The 20,152-nt window shown below is 47.9% G+C and overlaps 1 protein-coding gene across 1 annotated transcript in view; it reads left to right on the top strand.

Annotated features, from left to right (window-relative positions):
• Window positions 1-374: 374 nt before the first annotated feature.
• The window catches only part of KSR1 (kinase suppressor of ras 1), a 588,594-nt gene continuing 568,816 nt past the window's right edge, over window positions 375-20,152 (top strand). The window contains 1 exon segment of the mRNA XM_086954818.1: window positions 375-1,107. Coding sequence (XP_086810944.1) covers window positions 850-1,107 — 258 coding nt within the window. The 5' untranslated portion in view covers window positions 375-849.

Here is a 20,152-nt window from a genome sequence, read left to right as displayed (position 1 = left end):
TTCCTGGAATTCCAAAAGCAATTTCATTGTATTGTTGCATTCTGGGACCAGTAGTTCTACCTACTATAGTCTTAGCTAGAAGAATGCTAAGGAAAAAACAGATGTTGTACAGAAAATCTCTCACACCGACTCCTGCTCCCAGTTTTTTCCATTTAAGATATTTGGAAAATAAACTCCCTATCAAGCGCTAACATTGGTGACACTTCTAAGCGCTAGTGTTTTTGTGTCTGTGCCCCTTTAAATGTGAGCATCGGTCTGAGAGAGATCAGCGTCCGCTTGAAACCTTCACGGAGCATGTGATAGGGCGGTGGGCCGTGCCCTGAGGAGCTCGTTAGAATAAGCTCTTCTTCCTGCATGCCTGTCTGTGCTGGAGGCTGGTGCTCAGCGATGCACAGACCGACTTCTCGCAGGACTGGAACTCACTACAGAACAGCCTCTTTAAAGGGTGTCGCCAGCCACATGTCATCTAGTGGGGCTGTCTTGTTCCTGCATGACACAAGGTGCTGAGGACCACCGAGGGCTGAAACTCACCACAGAGCAGGTTTTTAAAGGGAGGCTCCAGGTGAACGTCATCGAAAGGATGGATATTTTCTGAGAACCCTCTGGGGTCGGACACATTTTGCAGAGGGCTGGAGCTGCAGGGACATCCAGGTGGGGGCTTCCATTTGTTCTGCCTGCCCCCCGTGCTGCAGGGCTGGGCAGCGGCAGAGTTCTTTAAGCCGCGCGGCATGGACTTTTGAGGACACGCGTTGTAACCTATGATCGAGCGCAGTTGTCAGTTTCCTGCCTCCCCGTTTTTGCATTTTTGCGCAAAGGGAAGACTTTCTCTGTGCTTCCCGATGCCGAGCGATGGATAGGGCCGGAGAGATGGTGGAGCGGCGGCAGGAGGGCGCTGCCAGGGCGGCGCTGCCGGTGCCCGCGGTGGCCGAGGCTGGCTGCAGGAATGGTGGGCAGGGTTCGGCGGCGGCGGGGGCCCCGGGGGCGGCCCTGCAGCACTGCGAGCTCCTGCAGAACATGATCGACATCTCCATCTCCAACCTGCGGGGGCTCCGCACCCAGTGCGCCGCCTCCAACAACCTGACCCAGCGGGAGATCCGCACCGTGGAGGTAAGAGCGGCGCTATATGGAGAGGGGAGGTGGGTGGAGCCGGGCAGATCCGCACCGTGGAGGTAAGAGCGGCGCTATATGGAGAGGGGGGTGGGTGGAGGGCAGATCCGCACCGTGGAGGTAAGAGCGGCGCTATATGGAGAGGGGAGGTGGGTGGTGGCATAACATCGGTTGGCACACTGCATGAGCCTGCGAGAGATGCGCGCTGTGGGGGTAAGGGCAGCGGTATACCAGGGGGCATTATATGGAGTGGTGAAGGCTGCGCTGTGTATGACCCTGATGGACATACGCAGTATTAATGTAAGGGCAGCGGGATACCAGGGGCGTGGATTCCACCCGCTGTGGACTGGTCCTGCGGGAACTCTGCGATATGGACGTGTGGACAGCGCTATAGGAAGAGTGATGGTCTAAATTGCATAATCCTTCTCTGATCCGCACTGTTGAGGTACGGGCAGCGTTATATCAGGACAAGAATGTGCAGCGAGGTGGGTCTAGGGAGGTCCGCATTGTGGAGGTAAGGGCAGATTTATATGGTGCGTTATATGGAGGGACAAGTTCTGCACACTGTATGGTGTGACTCTGCGAGATATTTGCAGTGTGGATTTAAGGACAGCGTTATAAGAGGGGGCGGCGATGTCTGCGCCCTGTATGGCCCTGCGGGGGGTCAGAGGGGGTGTCTGGCTGAACATTGCATCGCCCTACGGGAGATCCGCACAGTGAAAGTAAAGGCAGCGTTATAGCAGGTGTCTGCGCTCTCTGTACGGCTCTCCGTGAGATCCGAACAGTGATACTAAGAGAGGGCAGCGTTATATCAGGGGTGACATATTGGTGGGGGGAGGCGGGAGATCTGTGACGTGGCTGTGATGCAGCGTTATATAGGTGGTTTGGTCACATTGCACGGCCCTGTGAAGATGAGCGCCGTGGAAGGAAGGGCAGCGTTATATCAGAGGCGCTGCATGGGAGGGTGGTGAAGTCTGCACGCTGGCCTGCAGGAAGGGGACAGGGGATGCCTGCGTTATATGGGGGCGGGGGTTCTGTAAGTGTCATGGCCCCGCGGAGATCAGTACTGTAGTAGTAAGGGCTGCGATATATCGGGGCTATATGTACAGGGATGATCCGCTGTACACCGTGGCCCTGCGGAGATCGGTACTGCGGGGTACGGGCCGCGGTGTATCGGGGTGAAATTGGCGAGGTCGGCACTGCATAGGCCTGCAGGAGACTAGCGCTTTGGGGGTAAGGGCAGCGTTACAGCAGAGGGGTCTTATATATATATATATTGGGTGCGGGTCCGTAGTTGCATAGTCCAGCGGCAGACCAGCATGCAGAGGTAAACGAGCAGACAGACTTACATCAAGGGGGGTGGCGGCACTGGTTCTCCTGCGGGACATCCGCTTCTTGTCCTGGGGGGGCATGTTAATATGAGGGGGTCGGATATTGAGCCTCTATTGAGTGATACCTACTCCAAAGGACCTACTACTGAGGTAACTTGTGGTCCGACCAGCTTTATATCACGCGGGACCGCTCCGTACATTGCTCCGCCAGGTGCCCAGCCCTCCTCTGTGGAAACATGCAGCATTATATCAAGAACCTTAGGTTGGGGTGGGGGCATGGATGGTATCGCCCAGAGGCACGTGCGCTCCGTGGCGGTAACTTGAGAGTGGGCCTGCCTTATTGCCTTATGTCAGTGATGCGCGGCAGGTGGTGTCTGCTCAGAGGGAAGGGGGTCCATACGCATGGAACCTGTCCTGACGTCATATCCTGGCGGAAGGCCCTGACGTGAAGGCAAAAGATCCCTTGTGCTTGGGGTGCCCTCCGTCGAAGTTCTACAAAGCGGGTCTGTCTGTTGTTTTTAATTTTTGGGGGAGTCTTTTGTCGAGTCATTTCTTGCTAGGTGCACCTTTTTATTGTACATAACGGGTTCGTTTAATTCGGTGAGTATTCGAACTCTCAGTCATGGTTCAAGATGGGGGCAGTCCTCAAATGTTCACTTTGAGGGCCCACCATTGCTCTTCACCGGTTCAATATGGAGGCCTTCTTTGGTTTAGTAAAGAGGGGGGAGGGCTGCACTGGTCCAGCACTGGGGGAATCTCTGGTTAGTCTAGGAATGCCTCCACATCGGTTCAATATTGCGGAGTCTTTCTTTTGCTGTAGTTGACGGCCCTTCTTCAGTTACGTTTTGGGGGGTTCCTTGGTATGGAATAAGGGGTTGCCTTTCATTGGTTCTGTGTTGGGGGAATCTTTATGTTAGTATATAGGGAGCGGGGGCTCCCTTCATCACTTCAGTTTTTGGGTTTCGCCACATTGGATCAGGACTCCTGCACTCATGTTTGGTGTAGAGAGTCTTCCATCAAATGTTTAGTTTTATGTGTTAACTTTAATAGTTCCATGTTAAAGAGCTCTCTTGATTGGTTCTATGACCGGAGGGGTCTTCGGTTCGGTATTGGGGTCCTCCTTTACCGGTTCTGTTTTGAGGCACTAACTTCATCAACAGAAATATTGAGGAGTCGCTTTATTTGACCTACATTAGACGAGGTCCCGTCATTTGGTCAATACTGGAGCAATCCTTCATTGGTGCTATCGGTTGATTACGACTTGTTTTCACTGTTCAGCAGTGGAACAGAATTCATGTCAGTTCAGTTTAATAAACTTTATTCGGGTTGTGAAACAACCATAGAAACGATTGCACAGTAAATACCATTCTTTAAAGATCAATTTACATCAGCAATACCTTCTCTTACAAATAGCATTCTTTAAAAATAATTTTATAGACAGTACCTTCCTTACATTAATTGCTTTCAGATTGTATAATTCGTCTTAAAAAACATATTCCAGAATAAATAATATCCTTTAAAAAATTCATGTCCTTTACTCAGTATCTGGAGGAACCTGTCTGTGATTCGGTGTTAGGAGTTGGTGTTTTTTTCCTGGGCTAGTATTCCCTTGGGAGATACTCCATCCTCTTGTTGCATCGGTATGAAGTTCGACCTTACACAACCTGACTTGCTTGGGGCTTTCTTGAGACCTTCGTACATCCCCTAGTTGTCTCAAGACCGGGCTCAAGCAGAGTAGAGTGTAGTGGCATAGAGAGCAGTGGTGCAGAGAAGAGTGGCGTAGAGTTAAGTGACAGAGTTCAGTAGCATAGCATGCAGTGGTGCAGGGTAGAGTTCAGTGGTGTAGTGTCTCCAAGTCAAGCCTTTCACCCCTGAAAGCATTTCTGGACTCTTCCGCAGCACTCACTCATCTCAAATACAAAAGACTGATCTTAAATCACTAAGGTGCTTTTCAGGGGATTCAAGGTGCACCTGTAGAACTTCATGCATCACCTTTTAAAACCCCTTTATCTTAAACCTTTATATTACCTGACATGGAAAAAGTTCAAGAAGAAAACAAACTTGAAGAACAAAAAATAGTCTAAAAATCCATAAAGTAATAGAAACAAGAGACTCCTACGCAAACGTTTCCTTATTCTGTACAATAATCTGGAACAGCAGCCCCAAGACTCCAAATGGTTACCTTTACAATGGTCACCGGGGTAGGAATACAAGCATGAGCATCCTTACTAAACGGACCAATCAAATTTCAAAGGGGCATCCTCCCGATTTAAATAGGGGCCCTTTCTTTGTCTCTCTACCTGAGGTTCCTCTCTGTTGCATCTGTATGGGAAGTTGCTCCGATTTTCCGCCCATCCCGCCTCCACTTGCCTCCTGTATTCTGGACTTCTCTGAAGCTGGACCATACACTACTTAAAGACATGTCTTCATCATGGGTCCTGTTTGGTAGTTAGAGAGGGTGAATGTGTGTGGGATTTGGGGAACGGTGCCAGGGTCTTAAGTCTTTTTTTCCCTTTTATTCAGTGGTGCTAGGCTTCTGTTTGCTGCTGGGTGGCTGGCGCCGGGCCTCCCTCTGCTTGGTAACCCTCTATGCTAAGGATCTAATGTTGTTTGTAAAAAGTTTAAATAATGCCACCACAAAGGAAATAGGAGCGCTGCGTTATGTCGTCAGGGCTAAGGAGCGCTATGTAAATGATACACATGGAGTAGCTACTTAAATGACATCCAGAAAGCGCTTTAGGCATTCCTCACACTCTATTTTTATTAATATGCCCATTGAATAGGGGGCGGCCCCCCTTTGCTCCACATCGGCTTGAGACTCCCACCACCCCCTTCCCCTCGTGTGTATTGACTGGTTCCACCTCTTCAGTTGTGGATTCGGGCACCCTGCCTCATTTTACTTTCTCTGGATGCCAGTCTGCTTTCGTTTGCCGGCACAGGAGGGCTGCCGAGATGCTCTTGCTCCTGATTGGGCGCTCGCTGTCTCCCTGCTCCGTGCTGTGTGGTGATTGCCTGGCTGCTCTGTGCTGGGTGCCAGCTGCCTCCTTCCTTCTGTTCTGCATTGGACGGCGTCTTGCCTCCATATGCACGGAACGAGATGCAGCTCCCCTTCTGCTGCTCCCCGCTCTCGCTGGCAAGGGGCCTGGGCGGGGCCCGGGGCCCACCCTCTGCTGGTGTCCAGTGCCTTGAGGCCTCCATGGACACCCTGCTGTGTGTTGGTGTCGAAAATCTAAGAAGAGGGCCATGCTGGGGGGCTGGTTGTTGAGAAATGTTACATGTCAGTGAAGCTAAGAAGTGTTTCATGGGGTAATAATAGCACTCCTAAATCACAATTAGAAAGCATACATAAACAAGCATTGGCTAAGTCAAGGTGTCTCACCTATGCAAGAGCTCTTGGCTTTGACAATATGTTAGCCACATTGTACACCAACGTGTCTGTTATTCAGCATTGCAAAAAAGTTAGTGGGGTAAAGGAGAGTGGAGTGTCGTAAAGTAGAGTGTTATGGAGTGGAGTAGAGTGGTGTGGAGAATCATGGAGCATGTATATGTCTCATAAAGTGGAAGGGTGCAAAGTGGAGTAGAGTGTTTAGCGTGGTGTGGAGTGGAGCAGGGTAGGATTGTAGAATGGCATAGAGTGGAGCCGGGTGCCATAGACGAGTGGAGTGGCTTAGCGTGGAGTGGCTTAGAGTGGAGTGTGTTGTAGAATAGAGTGGAGTAAAGTCGCATGGATTGGCATAGTAGTAGTTGCGTAGAGTGACGTAGAGTCGAGTAGTGTAGACTGTCATAGAGTGTAGTGTCATGGAGTGTCTTAAAGAAGAGTGGCCTAGAGTGAAGTGGAGTAAAGTACAGTGGTGCAGAGTAGAATGCCATAGAGTGCAGTGACATGGAGTGCATTGGCTTTGATTATAGTGACGTGAGTAGAGTGGTGTAGAATGCAGTTGCGTAGAGTGGTGCAGAGCAGATTGTTTCAGAGTTGAGTAAAGTGGCGTGGAGTAGAGTGGTTCAGGTTGGAGTAGAGTGCTGTGGAGTGGAGTACATTGGTGTAGAATTGATTAGAGTGGCATGGAGTGATGTAGAGTATGGCAGTGTAGAGTGCAGTGGCATAGAGTTGATTGGTACAGAGTAGCGTGCAGTGACGTAGAGTGGCGCAGAGTAGAAAGGTGCAGAGAGAAGTGTTGTGGAGTGCAGTGGTGCAGAGTAGAATAGAGTGGTTTAGAGTGCAGTGTCGGAGAGTAGGGCAGAGTAGAGTGGTGTAGAGAACAGTTGTATAGAATAGAGTGGCGAGCGCAATGGCATAGAGTGGCATAGCATGCAGTGGTGGAGAGTGCAGTCTTGCGGAGAAGAGTGGCACAGAGTAGAACAGAGTGGGGTAGAGAGCAGGTGCGTAGAGTGTATTGGTTTTGAGTCAATTGGTGTGGAGTGTTTTTGAATTGAGTGCCACGGTGTAGAGTAGAGTAGAGTGGTGTGGACTGGTCCAGGGTAGATTGCAATGGTGTAGAGTGTAGTGGTTTTGCGTGGGATGGCACAGAGTGGTATAGAGAGGTGTAGTGGCAAAGAGTAGATTGTTTCAGAGTAGAGTGCAGTGTCACAGAGTGCAATGTCGTAGAGTAGATTAGAGGGGTTTAGAGTAGATTGGTGTAGAGCATAGTGGCATTGAGTGATGTATAGTGGCAGACAGTGAATTGCCACAAAGTGGCCTAGAGTAGTGCAGAGTAGAGTGTAGTGGCATAGAGAGCAGTGGTGCAGGGAAGAGTGGCGTAGAGTTAAGTGACAGAGTTCAGTAGCATAGCATGCAGTGGTGCAGAGTAGAGTTCAGTGGTGTAGTGTGGAGTGATGCAAAGTGTAGTGGTGAAGAGTGCATTGGCATCGTGGTGCAGTGGCGTAGAGCGCAGTGTTGCAGAGTAGAGTGCAGTGATATAGCAGAGTGGCCTAGAGTGCATTGGCGTGGATTGCAGTGGCCTAGAGTGGTGCAAAGTAGAGTGGCATAGAGAGTTGTGGCGTAAAGTACAGTGGTGCAGAGTAGAACAGAGTGGCATAGAGTAGAATGACGTAGAGTGCAGTGATGAAGAGTAGATTGGCGTAGAGTGCATTGGTTTTGAGTGGCACCGAGTGGAATGGTACGGAGTGGATTGTTTCAGAGTAGAGTGGAGTGGTGCACAGTAAAGTGCAGAGTAGAGTGGGTTGGCATAGAGTGCACTAGCGTAGAGTGGAGTGATTTAGAGTGAAGTGTTGCAAAGTGCAGTGGTGCATAGTAAAGTAGTGTGGGATAGAGTGCATTGGCGTAGAGGGGCGCAGTGCAGAGTAGCGTGCAGTGACACAGTGTTTAGTGGTATAGTGTGGAGTGGGACAGAGTAGAGTGAAGTGGCGTAGAGTGGAATATGGATCTTGTGGTAGCACACTGCCATTACAGGCAACACACCTGCAATTGAGATGGCCATTACATTTGCACAAACATACAGTTTTATTGATAAAGTATACATCACACAAACTATATTGTATGGTAATGTCATCACCTAGTGTACTGATTTGTTTTCATTGTATTCAAATATTTGCTTCCACCATAATTCAGAATTACCCAAAAAAAGTGCTTCATTTGTGATTTTCTAGTTTTGATATATACTGAAATAGCTACTCAGTTAATTTGCAGGCATTTACATTTTGTTGTGTGCTAGAAAAACAAGCATTTGCAATCCAATAGGTCTCGCAGTTGTGAGATTTTGAGCTATTGGCATTGTAAATGACAATGCCTTTTATTTGTTTATAAAAAACCTGATATAATAAAAGGCATTGTCATACCCCCAGCACTTCGTGCCCAAAAATCTAAAACGAACTTCAGGAAAGATCTAAAGACCTGGCTCTTTACCTAAACCGATCTGCCCCCCTGCCCTCCCCTCTCTCTGTATCTTTAGCGCCCAGACGCCGCGGCATTCGTGCGCTCTACAAATATTTCAGTCAGTCAGTCATTTACAGTACCAATAGGTCAAAGTTTTTAAAGTGCGAGACCTATTGGATTGCAAATGCTTGTTATTTACAAGTGCCCATGCTGCACTTTCATGTTAATAGAGGCCACGCCCCTTTCTTTAGATGAGCCATGTCTAAAGAAAGCTCCACGGCCTCTATTAAAGTGAAAGCTCGGTATGGGGCGATTTTACCAAAAAAGCATTTGTTTGTCAAGTTGACAAATGCTTTTTTTTGTGTAAATGCGCCCCGTGGAAGTGTTCAGGGCTAGCTGAATGTTGCAGGAATGAATCTAGAAACCATTAAAGAAAATAGTGCTTACAGAGTAAATAAGACATACTGTGTAACAACTGAAGTAAAAGGGCCAGTCCTCATGGGAGATTACAAAGGAAGACAAGGCGGTACTAAGGAGGGGCTAACCAGTCTATTAACAAATCAAAAGCCAGCATTTACGGAATACAATGACACAAGCCAATGACAAATATGGGCAAAAAGTAGGCGGGGTTTCAAGTCCAAAATCCAATAGAGCATGGCTCGCAGCGCACCTGCTGCCCTGGCTCAACCTAAAAACATAGCATAGCCTTCCTTAAGCACACCCCCAGTAGCCAGCATGACTGTTACATAAATCCTCTCACTTTGAAGTCAGAGAAAGAAAAGCAAACAACAAGCTCTCTGAAAGAGAGAGCCTGACATTTGACATCTGTGTTTGAATGCACAGCAAATGTGACAAGATGGGAAGAAGATTAAAGGCTTTTTTTTTTTACAGAAAAACAGTACTGGTGGAACAGTAAATAGGAGTTCAGGCAACTGAAGGGATGAACTCAAGCTGAACAGCTTAAATCAAATAACACCAGCAAATAGAACGCATGCAAATGTGAGTTACAAACTACAAAGCCAATGATAACCAATGGGCAGAATGCATTCCCAGGAAGTTTTTGGAATATCCCCAAGATGTTGTTAGCAAACCAGACAGCACTTAGTCTTAAAAACAGTAGAAACTAAGCCAGCAAAGAATTGTTTGTAGTATTAAAATAGCAAATAAGAGTAAAGTGCCACTATATCATTAATGAAGCTAGAGTGACATCACTGTGCTCAGCGTATCAACCTGTTAAATAAAGTGCAGAAACAGCCATTATAAACACAAGAACTAATAGCTGTAGAGTTTTTATTTCCTGAGATTGGATGGTGGCTCGCCCCCTTCTGATTAATGGGTAGTGGCTGCCTCCTGCTGATTTGTGGATGGTGGCCGCCCCCTGCTGATTTGTGGATGGTGGCCGCCCCCTGCTGATTTGTGGATGGTGGCCCTATCCATGTGGCCTCTAGCTTGGGTGACCTGCTTCCACTGTTATGAATAGTTAAGAAAGTGTGTCCCTGCTAAGCCTCTTACTGGATGAGGAGGAGGTGTCTCCTTATCGCTGTTATGATTGGTGGTCTTCTGACCTTTGATCTTCAGTGCATAATAAGCTTTGTTCCCTCTGCTTTCGGTAGGTTTGAGGGTCCCTTGCCCCACCTTGGATGGTTTGGGCTTCCTCCTGCTACGGACAGATATTCTCCTTATAGAGGGCGTGCTTGTCTCTGCACGTTTTGGATTTAACTCATCCTTATTGGCAAGGCCAGCCATAGTTGTCCTCCATTTGTAAGGATCAGCCATTATTGAGGAGATGGGCCGCTCCCATCACAGTAGATAGTGCACCTGCCCCCATCTTCTGGCCTCTTGGTTATGCACCTGCCTCTCTGTATCTCAGAGCTCGCAGGTTTGCCTAGATTACACCGCCGCTAACCCGTTTCCTAGAAAGATTAGATCGCGCCTGAGTGACCCTGAAAATAGAATGAAAGGTGTGCCGGGTGCTTGTGATTTCTGTCGCGGGTTCGCAGAATTGGTTTTCTTCGTAGGCTTCCTTTGTGAGAACAGAGCTTGAGTGCTGCCCGAGTGCCGCAGCTGGGTTCAGGGCCACTGGAATCGGGGTGAGCTAAACGAGGCAACAAGAAAATGCATATCATGCAAAAATGATGCAGCACATTTTCTCATTCGAAAACTTCACATTTCACATTTTGTAGCCCTGTGTCTCTCTAAGAGCTTCTCCATAATTGAATACCAGGCAGCTTTGGAAGAGACACAGCACGGTGGCTGAATCTTCTCAGCCTGATTGCCCTCTTGAAAAAACTGCAGCTTTGGCAGCCATGTGAACGCGACTGTTAACAGCGAAACAAAAAGAGAGGAAGAAGGAATCCTTCTCTCCAACGTGTTTGAAGTACTTTATAAGTATTGTAGGTTTTTGTTTCCTTCATCAGATAAAAGGCCTTCTGTCATTCATCAGCTATTAGGGCAATATTGTCACCACTTTAAATATCTGATTACAGGAATCGACTGCTGAAAAAGAACAGTATACTCTTTTTCATTAACTCTGCAAATTATACAGAAGACGACGGGTAGGGAGTGCTGCAAACTCGTATTTGTGCAGAAAATGCGATTGTGCGTTAACCTTTTCACGACCCATTCTTCTGCAAATGCAGGTGTTGCGGTAGTTCAGTCTTGGAGCTGTACCTACCTTTACAAATGTCATAGCTGGTCTTGGGTGACCCTAACTAGGGTGCGTCCTTCATCAAAATGCTGCTCCTTTGCTGTGTGTTGGACCTGTTGATGCCCAAACTGGTATCCGTCGCGGGGCTTCCGTAATCCTGGCCAAAGAACGCGCAGTAGGAATTGATTTGTCGTTGAAATTGAGGTCCAGAAATGACGTCCACTGAATCTGGTGGCTCAAACGTTGAAAGCTTGGAAAAATGTTATTCTGAAACGAAGTGTAAACCATTTATAGAACAAACCACATAACCCCATGTTCGTGTATAGTGTTCTGTATAAGACCATGTATTAATTCACACTGAGGATAATGAAAGCTTACCCAGAGATCTCAAATTGCTGCAAGCTGGGCGTGAGCAGTTCATTCAGTCCTATTTTTATTTTCTCTGCATTCTGGCGCTTGTAGTTTTTTCTATATTAAAAAATACCAGACTACTCTTACCAGGAGGGCAAAGAACAATACTGTGTCTGGGTTAGGCCTGGGCAGTGAATTCCACCCTGTTCGCAGAGTTTTCTGCGCTCTGCGGAGCACGTGGAGTGGAGTTTTTTTCCTCGCTCACCAGCATTAAGTTGGCGAGTGCAAGTGAGGAACCCCCAACGCTAGATCACCTCCTAACGAGATTTCTCAACGCAGATGGTCGCGACCGCTCGTGTTGAGAAACCTTAGGTTCACTTTGAGGAAGTTGCAGGGTAAAACATCTACTGGAGCGGCAGAGAGAAGCAGCGCCCTCTTGCACGCCACATCCCTCATTGTATTGCTGGCCAGATGACTCGACAAGGGAAGAGTGTGCTGTGGACATCATTGTGAACAGCCGGGATCATAGAAAGGCCAACTCCACTGTTCCTTCTAGCAAGGTCAGCCATATTGTCATCACTTGGGTAACAGTAATACCTGGTCTATACAGTGCTTAGAAGTGGAAACAATTATATCCATATAGACGATGACCTTTTATAAACTACAGAGGAGTTCTGGCCTGCAAACAGTGGACTCTTCCTCCTGTTTGAATAACAGTAGGTTTCTAGCTTGGTGGCAGGGTATGGGGTTGTATTATAGGATTATATAGCGCTTACTATCCCTAGGTGGGGTGCTGAAGCGCTTGTCCACCTGAATAGCATGCTGCACGGTGTAGGTTGTGTGTTTGAGAGAGCTATCATCCTGTTATTGAGCCTGTGTAAAAAGTGTTTCCCTATCATGCAAGATGACCACGAGGTGCGTTTAGTGTGTTACGGGATGTAGCGCTTAGTGAGCTGAATGAAAGCAACGCAAGGGATAAATGTGTCACTTAGGTTATGAGATATGCTGGCAGCATTAGCTCTGCAGATCCCCTTTGCGTTGCTTGTGTTTGTATCCCAGCCACCAAACTCCAGATAGGCCCATAGTCTGCAGGGGTACAGTGAGTGAAAAACAATGGACTGGAATGTGGCCAGAGTGGTTGCCGGTCAATGATGCTTTTTGCGAGACTTCGCCCTCCCTTTTGACCTCAGTTTTCCTGATCCTGGTGTTGCTGTCTGCAGGTGTTGAGTGGGAGGGCATCTGTGCCAGTCTTTGGTGCCCTTGCCTCTGAATACTAGCAGGGCGGAGGGCAAGGTACAATACCGATATAGGTGGCGAAGGAGAACGGCTAGCCATTGATCGTAAAGAATGGGGCACGCTACTTAATTGTACCCACAACAACAAAAACGTTACTTTATATTAGAAAACTCGGATTTGCGTTCGTTTTTAAGAATGAAACATTAAAAGGCATTCCAATGGAACATTTGCAAAATTCTTAGTTTGACCCGCCGTTGTGCGCGCCCCTTGCGGGATATTTATTTTACTTCCAACCCAAGAAATGAGCAGATGTGGAAAGAAGCGGAAAAGATCCATTGCGGATCAAACAGAATTTTCTGGGCTACTTCTTAGGAACCAAACCAAGAGAAGAACAGACCAAAGTCTCAGGTGAGGAGCTGTCGAATTGGCCCACCACCCTACCCGCTCCAGCCTGCTGAAGAATTTTCTCTCTAGCGACCCCTGGTTGCTGCAACACGGACATTCGATTTTTTTTTTTTTTTTTTTTTTTACATTTCTTTTTGTGGCGGGCCTGGGTTTGAGGCAGCACTGGAAGGAACGCGGAAACCATCCCTGGAACCATAATACAGCAGATGAGTGTCAGCCCTGTTCGTGTATTTGCTGAGGAGGTGAGCGAGCACATGCAGGCGAATGGGCGAGGGGAGCTTGATCAAAGACTCAAGGGGATCATGACTTTTAGTGGCAGGCTGCTCTTTAGGTTCCCTTGCTTCTTGAAGCACTTTCTTTCTGGATGCCCTTGGGTTCCGCAAAAGGAGCAAGGGTGTTTGAACTCACAGACTGTGTCCCTGAGACATTCTTTTTTTTGTTGTGTTACCAACAGGCCAATGTTTTGTCTCCAGAGCTTTTCCCAGACCGAAAGACCTGCAAGAAATTTCCTGCTGGGAGGCCATGTTGAACTCTGAATGTTAATTTCTCTCTGATTCCATGCATTTCTGGCCTGACTACTTTCATTTACCTCAATTTAATGTTGTATTACAGCTGCGCAGAACCCTGAAATTCCGAAGCTGCACTATGTATAAATGACATGTAGCCGAACAACTGGGGCACCAAAGCAAGGAACTTTTCAGATAGGATTGTAGAGTAAACGGGAAAAGCCTGTCGTCCAATTCTTAATGGACCATTCCACCCAAACCTTCTTTGGTTTCTGTACGCCCTCCTTCCCTGCGCTAGACTTGCCTGGAACTACACCTGCATTAATCAAGTCAAATACGTCCATGTATTCCCCTTTAAGGATCTTTTCTTTAGTCTCGTCTGGTACATGCCAAACAATCACTGAAGGAGGTGCTAGGGTAGATGACATCAATGGTAGTGTGGCTCAATGGTTAGAGCGGCAGACCCTGATGCAGAGGTCTAGCCCGGGACCAGGGTTCAATTCCCCGCCTCGGCCGGTCTTGGGCTCAAAAATTTCCACGGACCTGATAATTCTCGCCTCGGTGCCTATTCCAATCATGGATTCCCACTCTGCAACGCTGGGCAATAGCTTGCTTAATCTCCACATCGGCCCCCACAACGCTAAGGATGCCTGGCCTCCACCTTGGGGGTGCCCAGGAGTGGACGCCTCACAGGGAAAGCCAGGATAGGTTCCACAGCGGTATTCGTACAAGCGCCTTGAGACCCTTGCGGGTGAGTAGTGCGCTATACAAGTATCAATTTACATTTTTTTACCCAAAAAGCATGGGGCTGACCGTAAGGGGGGTACTGCCCTGAGCTGACCGTGGAAAGAGAAGCAGTGGCTACTGGCTGCACCCATACCTGCACGACTGCTCCGCCCTGCCCGCAGGCTGGGATAACCTGACTGTCGAAGCCACCCCCACCACGGGCGCTGTGGCAACCGAGGGCATGCCAGGTGTAGTGGCTATGACTAGGGCTGGGACCTGTGTGAGCAGAGCCACTTTTGGGGCTTCGCTGGTGCAGGGGCATGCTGGGGTGGGACCGTCACTCTGGGATGTGGGGAAGATTACCACATTGCTCTGACCCACCGCACCCACACTTGCGCTAAACATGGGCCCAATGAGAGTCTGTCCACTGTGGCTGGACACAGTCAGCTACCCTGATGACTTCTCTGTTACCATGGCCTGCGGTTGCGAACCGGCCTTGAAGGGTAGGGAGGGTGTCCCTGTAATGCACCAGAGTATGTGGTACTCGCGGGGTGCCTGGTCATGAACTGACTCCCTGCCAGGCCTCCGCTGGGTCCCTAGAAGTTCGCCACACACTGCACAAAACACTAAAAGTAGGAAAACCCCAAATGCACATGACTATGGAGACCCCAAGACTCAAACCATTGACCTGCTGAGTGAAAGTCTAGGACCTTAACCACTTGCATAACAACATGAAATGCACCCATGTGCCACCCCACCCCCCAACCATTCCCCGACTCTGCATGCAAGATAATCTACTCTAATGTTGGCCAATTACAAGGCATTTATTGTTATGGCCCCAAACCATATGATGAATCTGCCTTCTGGGGACCCCAACTCATAAACGCCTGATGCACTCGTCATCCCGCCATGAGACACGCTGCTGTTCCTTGGGACATGATTGAAACCAAAAATGCCACTAGGCCCACCGACCGAAGTCCTGATCCTGCCGCACCACTCCTCTCCGTCGCCTCGAGTATCCCAATCCTGCTTGTGCCCCTAACATGTCATTCCATGATTGGCTGATTTCTGCTGCAGGTGTGGCATCACTATTATGTCAACAGGACCCAGCCCTCATTAAGCCAGATTCGCTTGCCCATCGTGATCTGTTGGTTGGAAAGGGGGTGAGGAACAAGAGGGCAGGCAAATGTTGCTCCTAGGGACCTGCAGGAAACTCCTTTCAAAATGCTGTGTGCAATGTATGTGACCTGGTTTCTGCTGCTTCTCAGGTGAGACAGAACAGAGACCACACCACCCCGGAGGAGGCTAGACCCCGGAGCTCCGAAGCAGCGGTCACTGCGCCAGGCACAACCTGCTGGGTCGTGGTAGCCTCTTCCAACCTTCCTTTCTCTGGTCCCCCATGCCCTCTACCCTAGCCTTAGCCTGAGTTGGAAAGGGATTGGGCGCTCCACACCGAAGCATACAGATATTCTGTGTGCTCAGTTGTTTGTGGTATTTCATGTCTCTCTATGATGTGGGGAATCAATGTCCTTCTGCATGTGCAGTTGATGGTGGTGATGTACACACCATACTTTGTACCTACATTAAGAGAAAAACTACAGCTGCACATATCCTTGTATGTGTGCCGCTGATCGCAATGATTAGTGTCATATTCAGTTTGTGTCAAGCAAGGGTTCTGACAGCTTTTCAGCTGTATCTGTGTCTAGGTGTACAACTGTGCATATATGTGTGTAAATCCCATTGCAGTGACTAGTGTCAGTGCAGAGAACAACTCGTGGCAACAGCTGATTGCTGTCAGCGTGTGCAGCGTGTTGAGGTGATTAGTGTCTGTTCAGCGGATTTCAGGAATTAGTATGTGTCTGATTGCACTAATGATTGTTATTCCTCAACCATCTGTCCACTGTCTGAGACTCAGCAGATGAACTTTAACCCAGAATGATCCATCAGTGACACCCTGTGTTCATGGACAAGCCATGATCCTCCATGCTTTATACATGGTCAGCCTATGTATGTAGCCGTGGACAGTGTATGTTGTAATCATGTTTTCCACCACACATTAAACTGGTGCAGACACATAACTTAGTGGTGAAAGTGTAACAGATTGATATAAGACACTATAGTAATTGTCTTCTACTCTTGAACTCGGCATTAACTTAGGCCTACTGCCTGTCTACCCACACTCTGACCTTTGGTTGGTCCTCCCCCACTCGCTTGTGGCTTTGTCGCCACCCTCTGCACCATTCTGTCCTCATTATCCAATTTTTTGAAAAGGTTGTCCTGCCGAGCAATCCTTAACCTTCATTCTGCCCTTCCTGTCCTGGACCTTACTGAGGACTCTTGACACCCTGGAACTAGTTCTTCTCCTGACCTACCAGAGTCTACCAGTCTCCTGCCCCACCCACAGCGCTCTTTGTACTGCCCCTAACTCAACTAACCATTAAACTCTCTAACTCTACACTCCTGAAAAAAGCACTCTCACTGTGGAGCGCTTGTGTCCTCTGGAAAGAACACACCATGTGCCTCCTAGACACCTCCATCGTAAGTTCATCTCCACCCAGTCATCACTGCCTACACGCACCACTCTCAGCGGTCCTAGGTACATACTCGCTGTACACCCCGACAGTGCACATTTATGGACACACCTCACATTTCCCACTAGTCTTTCTTATGCCCTCTTTAATGCAGCTCTTCAAGGCTCCCATGAAGCCTGCACTGAATTACCCTCGTTGAGATGGATCAAGTAAAGATGGGGACAACTCGCCACTTTATCTGAAATAAGACCCTAATGCACGAACAAATTTCCCCATGGACTCAAAGTGGGTAAAACTCTCTGATACATCAAGCCCGTACGTTTGGCTTTCGGTTGGTTTTCTTTGTGCATACCCTTTACACTCTCCTCTACACCTGTGTATGGCAAGCGTCCTTCTCTACTTTCTGCTCCCCCTAAACTTGACGTTGCCACACGCCTGATCCTCCTCTCTCCTGCCATCTGCCCCTGCTTCATCTCCTCTTCGCAATCTACTATCCCTTCATCTCTCTGAAGAATGCACCCACGTTGGGCAGCCCAGAAAACCCCAAATAGCTCTACTGTCAGGAACATGTGACCATCCCCGTCACTGCAGTCTATGGACTGTACCACCTGCCCTAATTTCCCAGGGAGAGACCATGCTACTGTCTCTTGTTCCTGATAACAGGAGACAACTCTTCTCAGTTTTGAAAGTAGAATGAATGGATCTGGCATATGGCTGCCGGTGATGATCCTCATGAAGAAGGCGGTTGAGCAGTGGTGGCTGCTTCAATTTTGGGGTGGTGGGGCAATGCAAACGTTGGGGGATAGTGGTGAGGGGAAAAATAATTTTTAAAAACCACTAATCTGCTCCTGCGCCCGCCACCTCGGTGCTCGTCTCCCAACGGTGGTCACGTTGCACAGGCCCCCAGAGGGTAATCACAGCGCTGTTCTTGTGCTGGTTTTACTAGCATTAGAGCAGTGACATGATCGTCCAGAGGGGGCTGACTTGCCGCTCTCTCAGGCCCAGGGAGCCTGGGGCTGTTTTCCAACCCAGTTGTTGCAACACAGCTGGGTTGGAGAAACATGAGTGCGCATGTCTATTTGGCCGGCCCAAGGTGGACGGTCAAACTGACGTGCGCACTTACAAGTTCCCAACACTCCTCCCTAAACGCTCAGCAGGATGGCCCCACCCTCGCCCTAACCTCGGCTGGCAGTAATGAAAAATAAAATGGTTTTATTATCATTTTATGTTTTTAGTAGGGCGACGCTCCTCTGACATAAGGGAGAAGCCGCCACTGCAGTAGAAATCCGTTATGGTCCTGCGACACCCCTGGACTGCCTTCAAGGACCCTAGCTAACTGTATTTTGCCACTGAGGTCTGCTGGCGTCATCATAAATGATTTACTTTGGCTCAAGTTAAATGGCTCTTTAGGGATTGCCCAAGTAATTTTAATTTAGAGAAACTTGTAGATTATGTATGACATTATTCTGTGTGCAAAAATATTTTATACAAGTATATATTTTTGGCTGTCTCAGCACGTGCCATAGTGTAGTCAGAAGCTTTGATGTGTATGCCAATTATTGTAAACAAGCACAACCCAAAACATCAGAGTTTCTCCTTGACTGTCAATATGAATAGGGGCACTGTGTACCAGGAAATGCTCAAGTCGTGTGCTGCACCACATGCAGCCCCTGGCACATGAAAGATGAAGCAGTGTCGAGATTTTGCTTCATTGCCATGGCAGGCCTTTTTTCCAGTTTAAGATCTGAGGATTGGAGTTATGCCCATTGGTGGTTGAGAGAAGCTGCTGTTTTTAAAGCTGTGTAAAGTGCATGTATTTTCATAAAAGTTGGTTTGAAATGGTACCAGTAATGGCATCAGGAAACTCTGGGTGTAGTAAACTTTGATTTGAGACCTCATGGTAAGAGGTAGCAGCAGAATTTGAAGCAAACCCTAGGTTTGTCTAGCATACCTTCAGTCACCTCTCCATGAGGAGAAGCAGGTGGTAATTTACAATAAGGAGTCGGCTGGTGAATGTGTGCACTGGAAAGCGACTTCACGCGAGGTGGAGATTTTCTGCACCGCTAAATCAACGGTGTCCAACGAAGGTCCAGTGAGTGCAGGTTCGTTTAGATTAATTGTATGTAAACGCATCTTCTAAAATTGAAATTCTGAAAGCTGAGCATGGATCTTCGCCTATGTTAGATGCTCCTTTTCTAAGTTTCTTCCCAGTAAAACAAACTGCTTGTATCTTTACCTTGGTCAAGTATGGAAATCCGGAGCCCCAATTTCTTCCAGAAGTCTAGACACCGAAAGTTGCGAACTCTGACGCCAGCCAATAACTCTTTGTCTAGAAAATAAAAATAGTGTTATAGTTCTCAAGTCTGAAGGCTGTTAGAAGACTGTTCAGTTTCACTTTTCTTTGGAGTAGCGGGTTGTGTTGGGTCTGTATCTTCATCCTCCCTGGGATATCCTTGTTCTCGGTGGGTTACTTCCATTTCTCACAGATGGCTGGTTGAGGTCTAGCACGTGATTATAAGGCTGAGTGAAAGTGGCCCGCCATAGGTTGTATCAGTCGTTCTTAGCGTTAATCTGAAACTGCAGGTCATGTCTTCTTTATGGAACAACTTGGCCTTCAAGATTCAAGGGAATTGCCTACGATGTGCTTCTTGTACTGCCCATGGGATTCATTTCGTTGGGCTTTTACTTCACTGTCACATATTTTCCTTTCAAAAGCTGCAGTCCTGTTTTAGGCTGCTGCAAGGTGAAATATGGAACTATATATCCCAGTCAAACTATTGTCGGTGCCAACCTTGGAAGCAATCTGCCGAAGAAACGCCTTAAATATTGGAAGATCTCCAAGACATTTTTGTTGAATATGTAACTTTTGCTCCTCAGTTAGTGCTGTCCTGACCATATGGATCTCTGGTAACTTGTGGCCTGATGTACCAAGCTATTTTGTGGATGCAGAGGCTGAAATTCACAAAATCACAGGGTTTGTGACCGCAAAATCGCTGGGGATCACTGCCAACTCTCAAACAAACTTAAAAAAATAAATGCAGCCCACAGACATGGTGGTTTGTTGATGGTCTGCTGACCCCAGCAGGCCACCATCCCTGTGATGGCCCTCAATCTTACTGAGGCTCAATGTCCAACTTGCTCTCAAATAAATACTGATGAGAAAGGTCACCTTGCAGCCCACTACAAATCAAAATTTTGTGAATTTAGCTATTAGTATGTAGGATGGCTCGCAAAATTCTTCTCCAACCTAGTTTGCGATCACTTTTTGCAAATAGAACTTTCCTATATCAGGCCCTAACCATCAAGAATCTACCCATTTACTTTTTTTTTTATCCATTAATTTTTGTATTTGTTCACAATTCAAGTGTTCGATGAGCCCATGTCCTGTTCATTCACGCATTCATTCTTCTGCCTCTTGGCGTGTTTTTTGAGTCGAGCCCAGGCATTGGACTCTACTGGTTATAACGTTAGAAACTGTT

Source organism: Lissotriton vulgaris, chromosome 2_1, assembly GCF_964263255.1.
Source record: "Lissotriton vulgaris chromosome 2_1, aLisVul1.2, whole genome shotgun sequence".
Taxonomy (NCBI): Eukaryota; Metazoa; Chordata; class Amphibia; order Caudata; family Salamandridae; genus Lissotriton; species Lissotriton vulgaris.
This window is presented reverse-complemented; position numbering and strand designations above follow the sequence as displayed.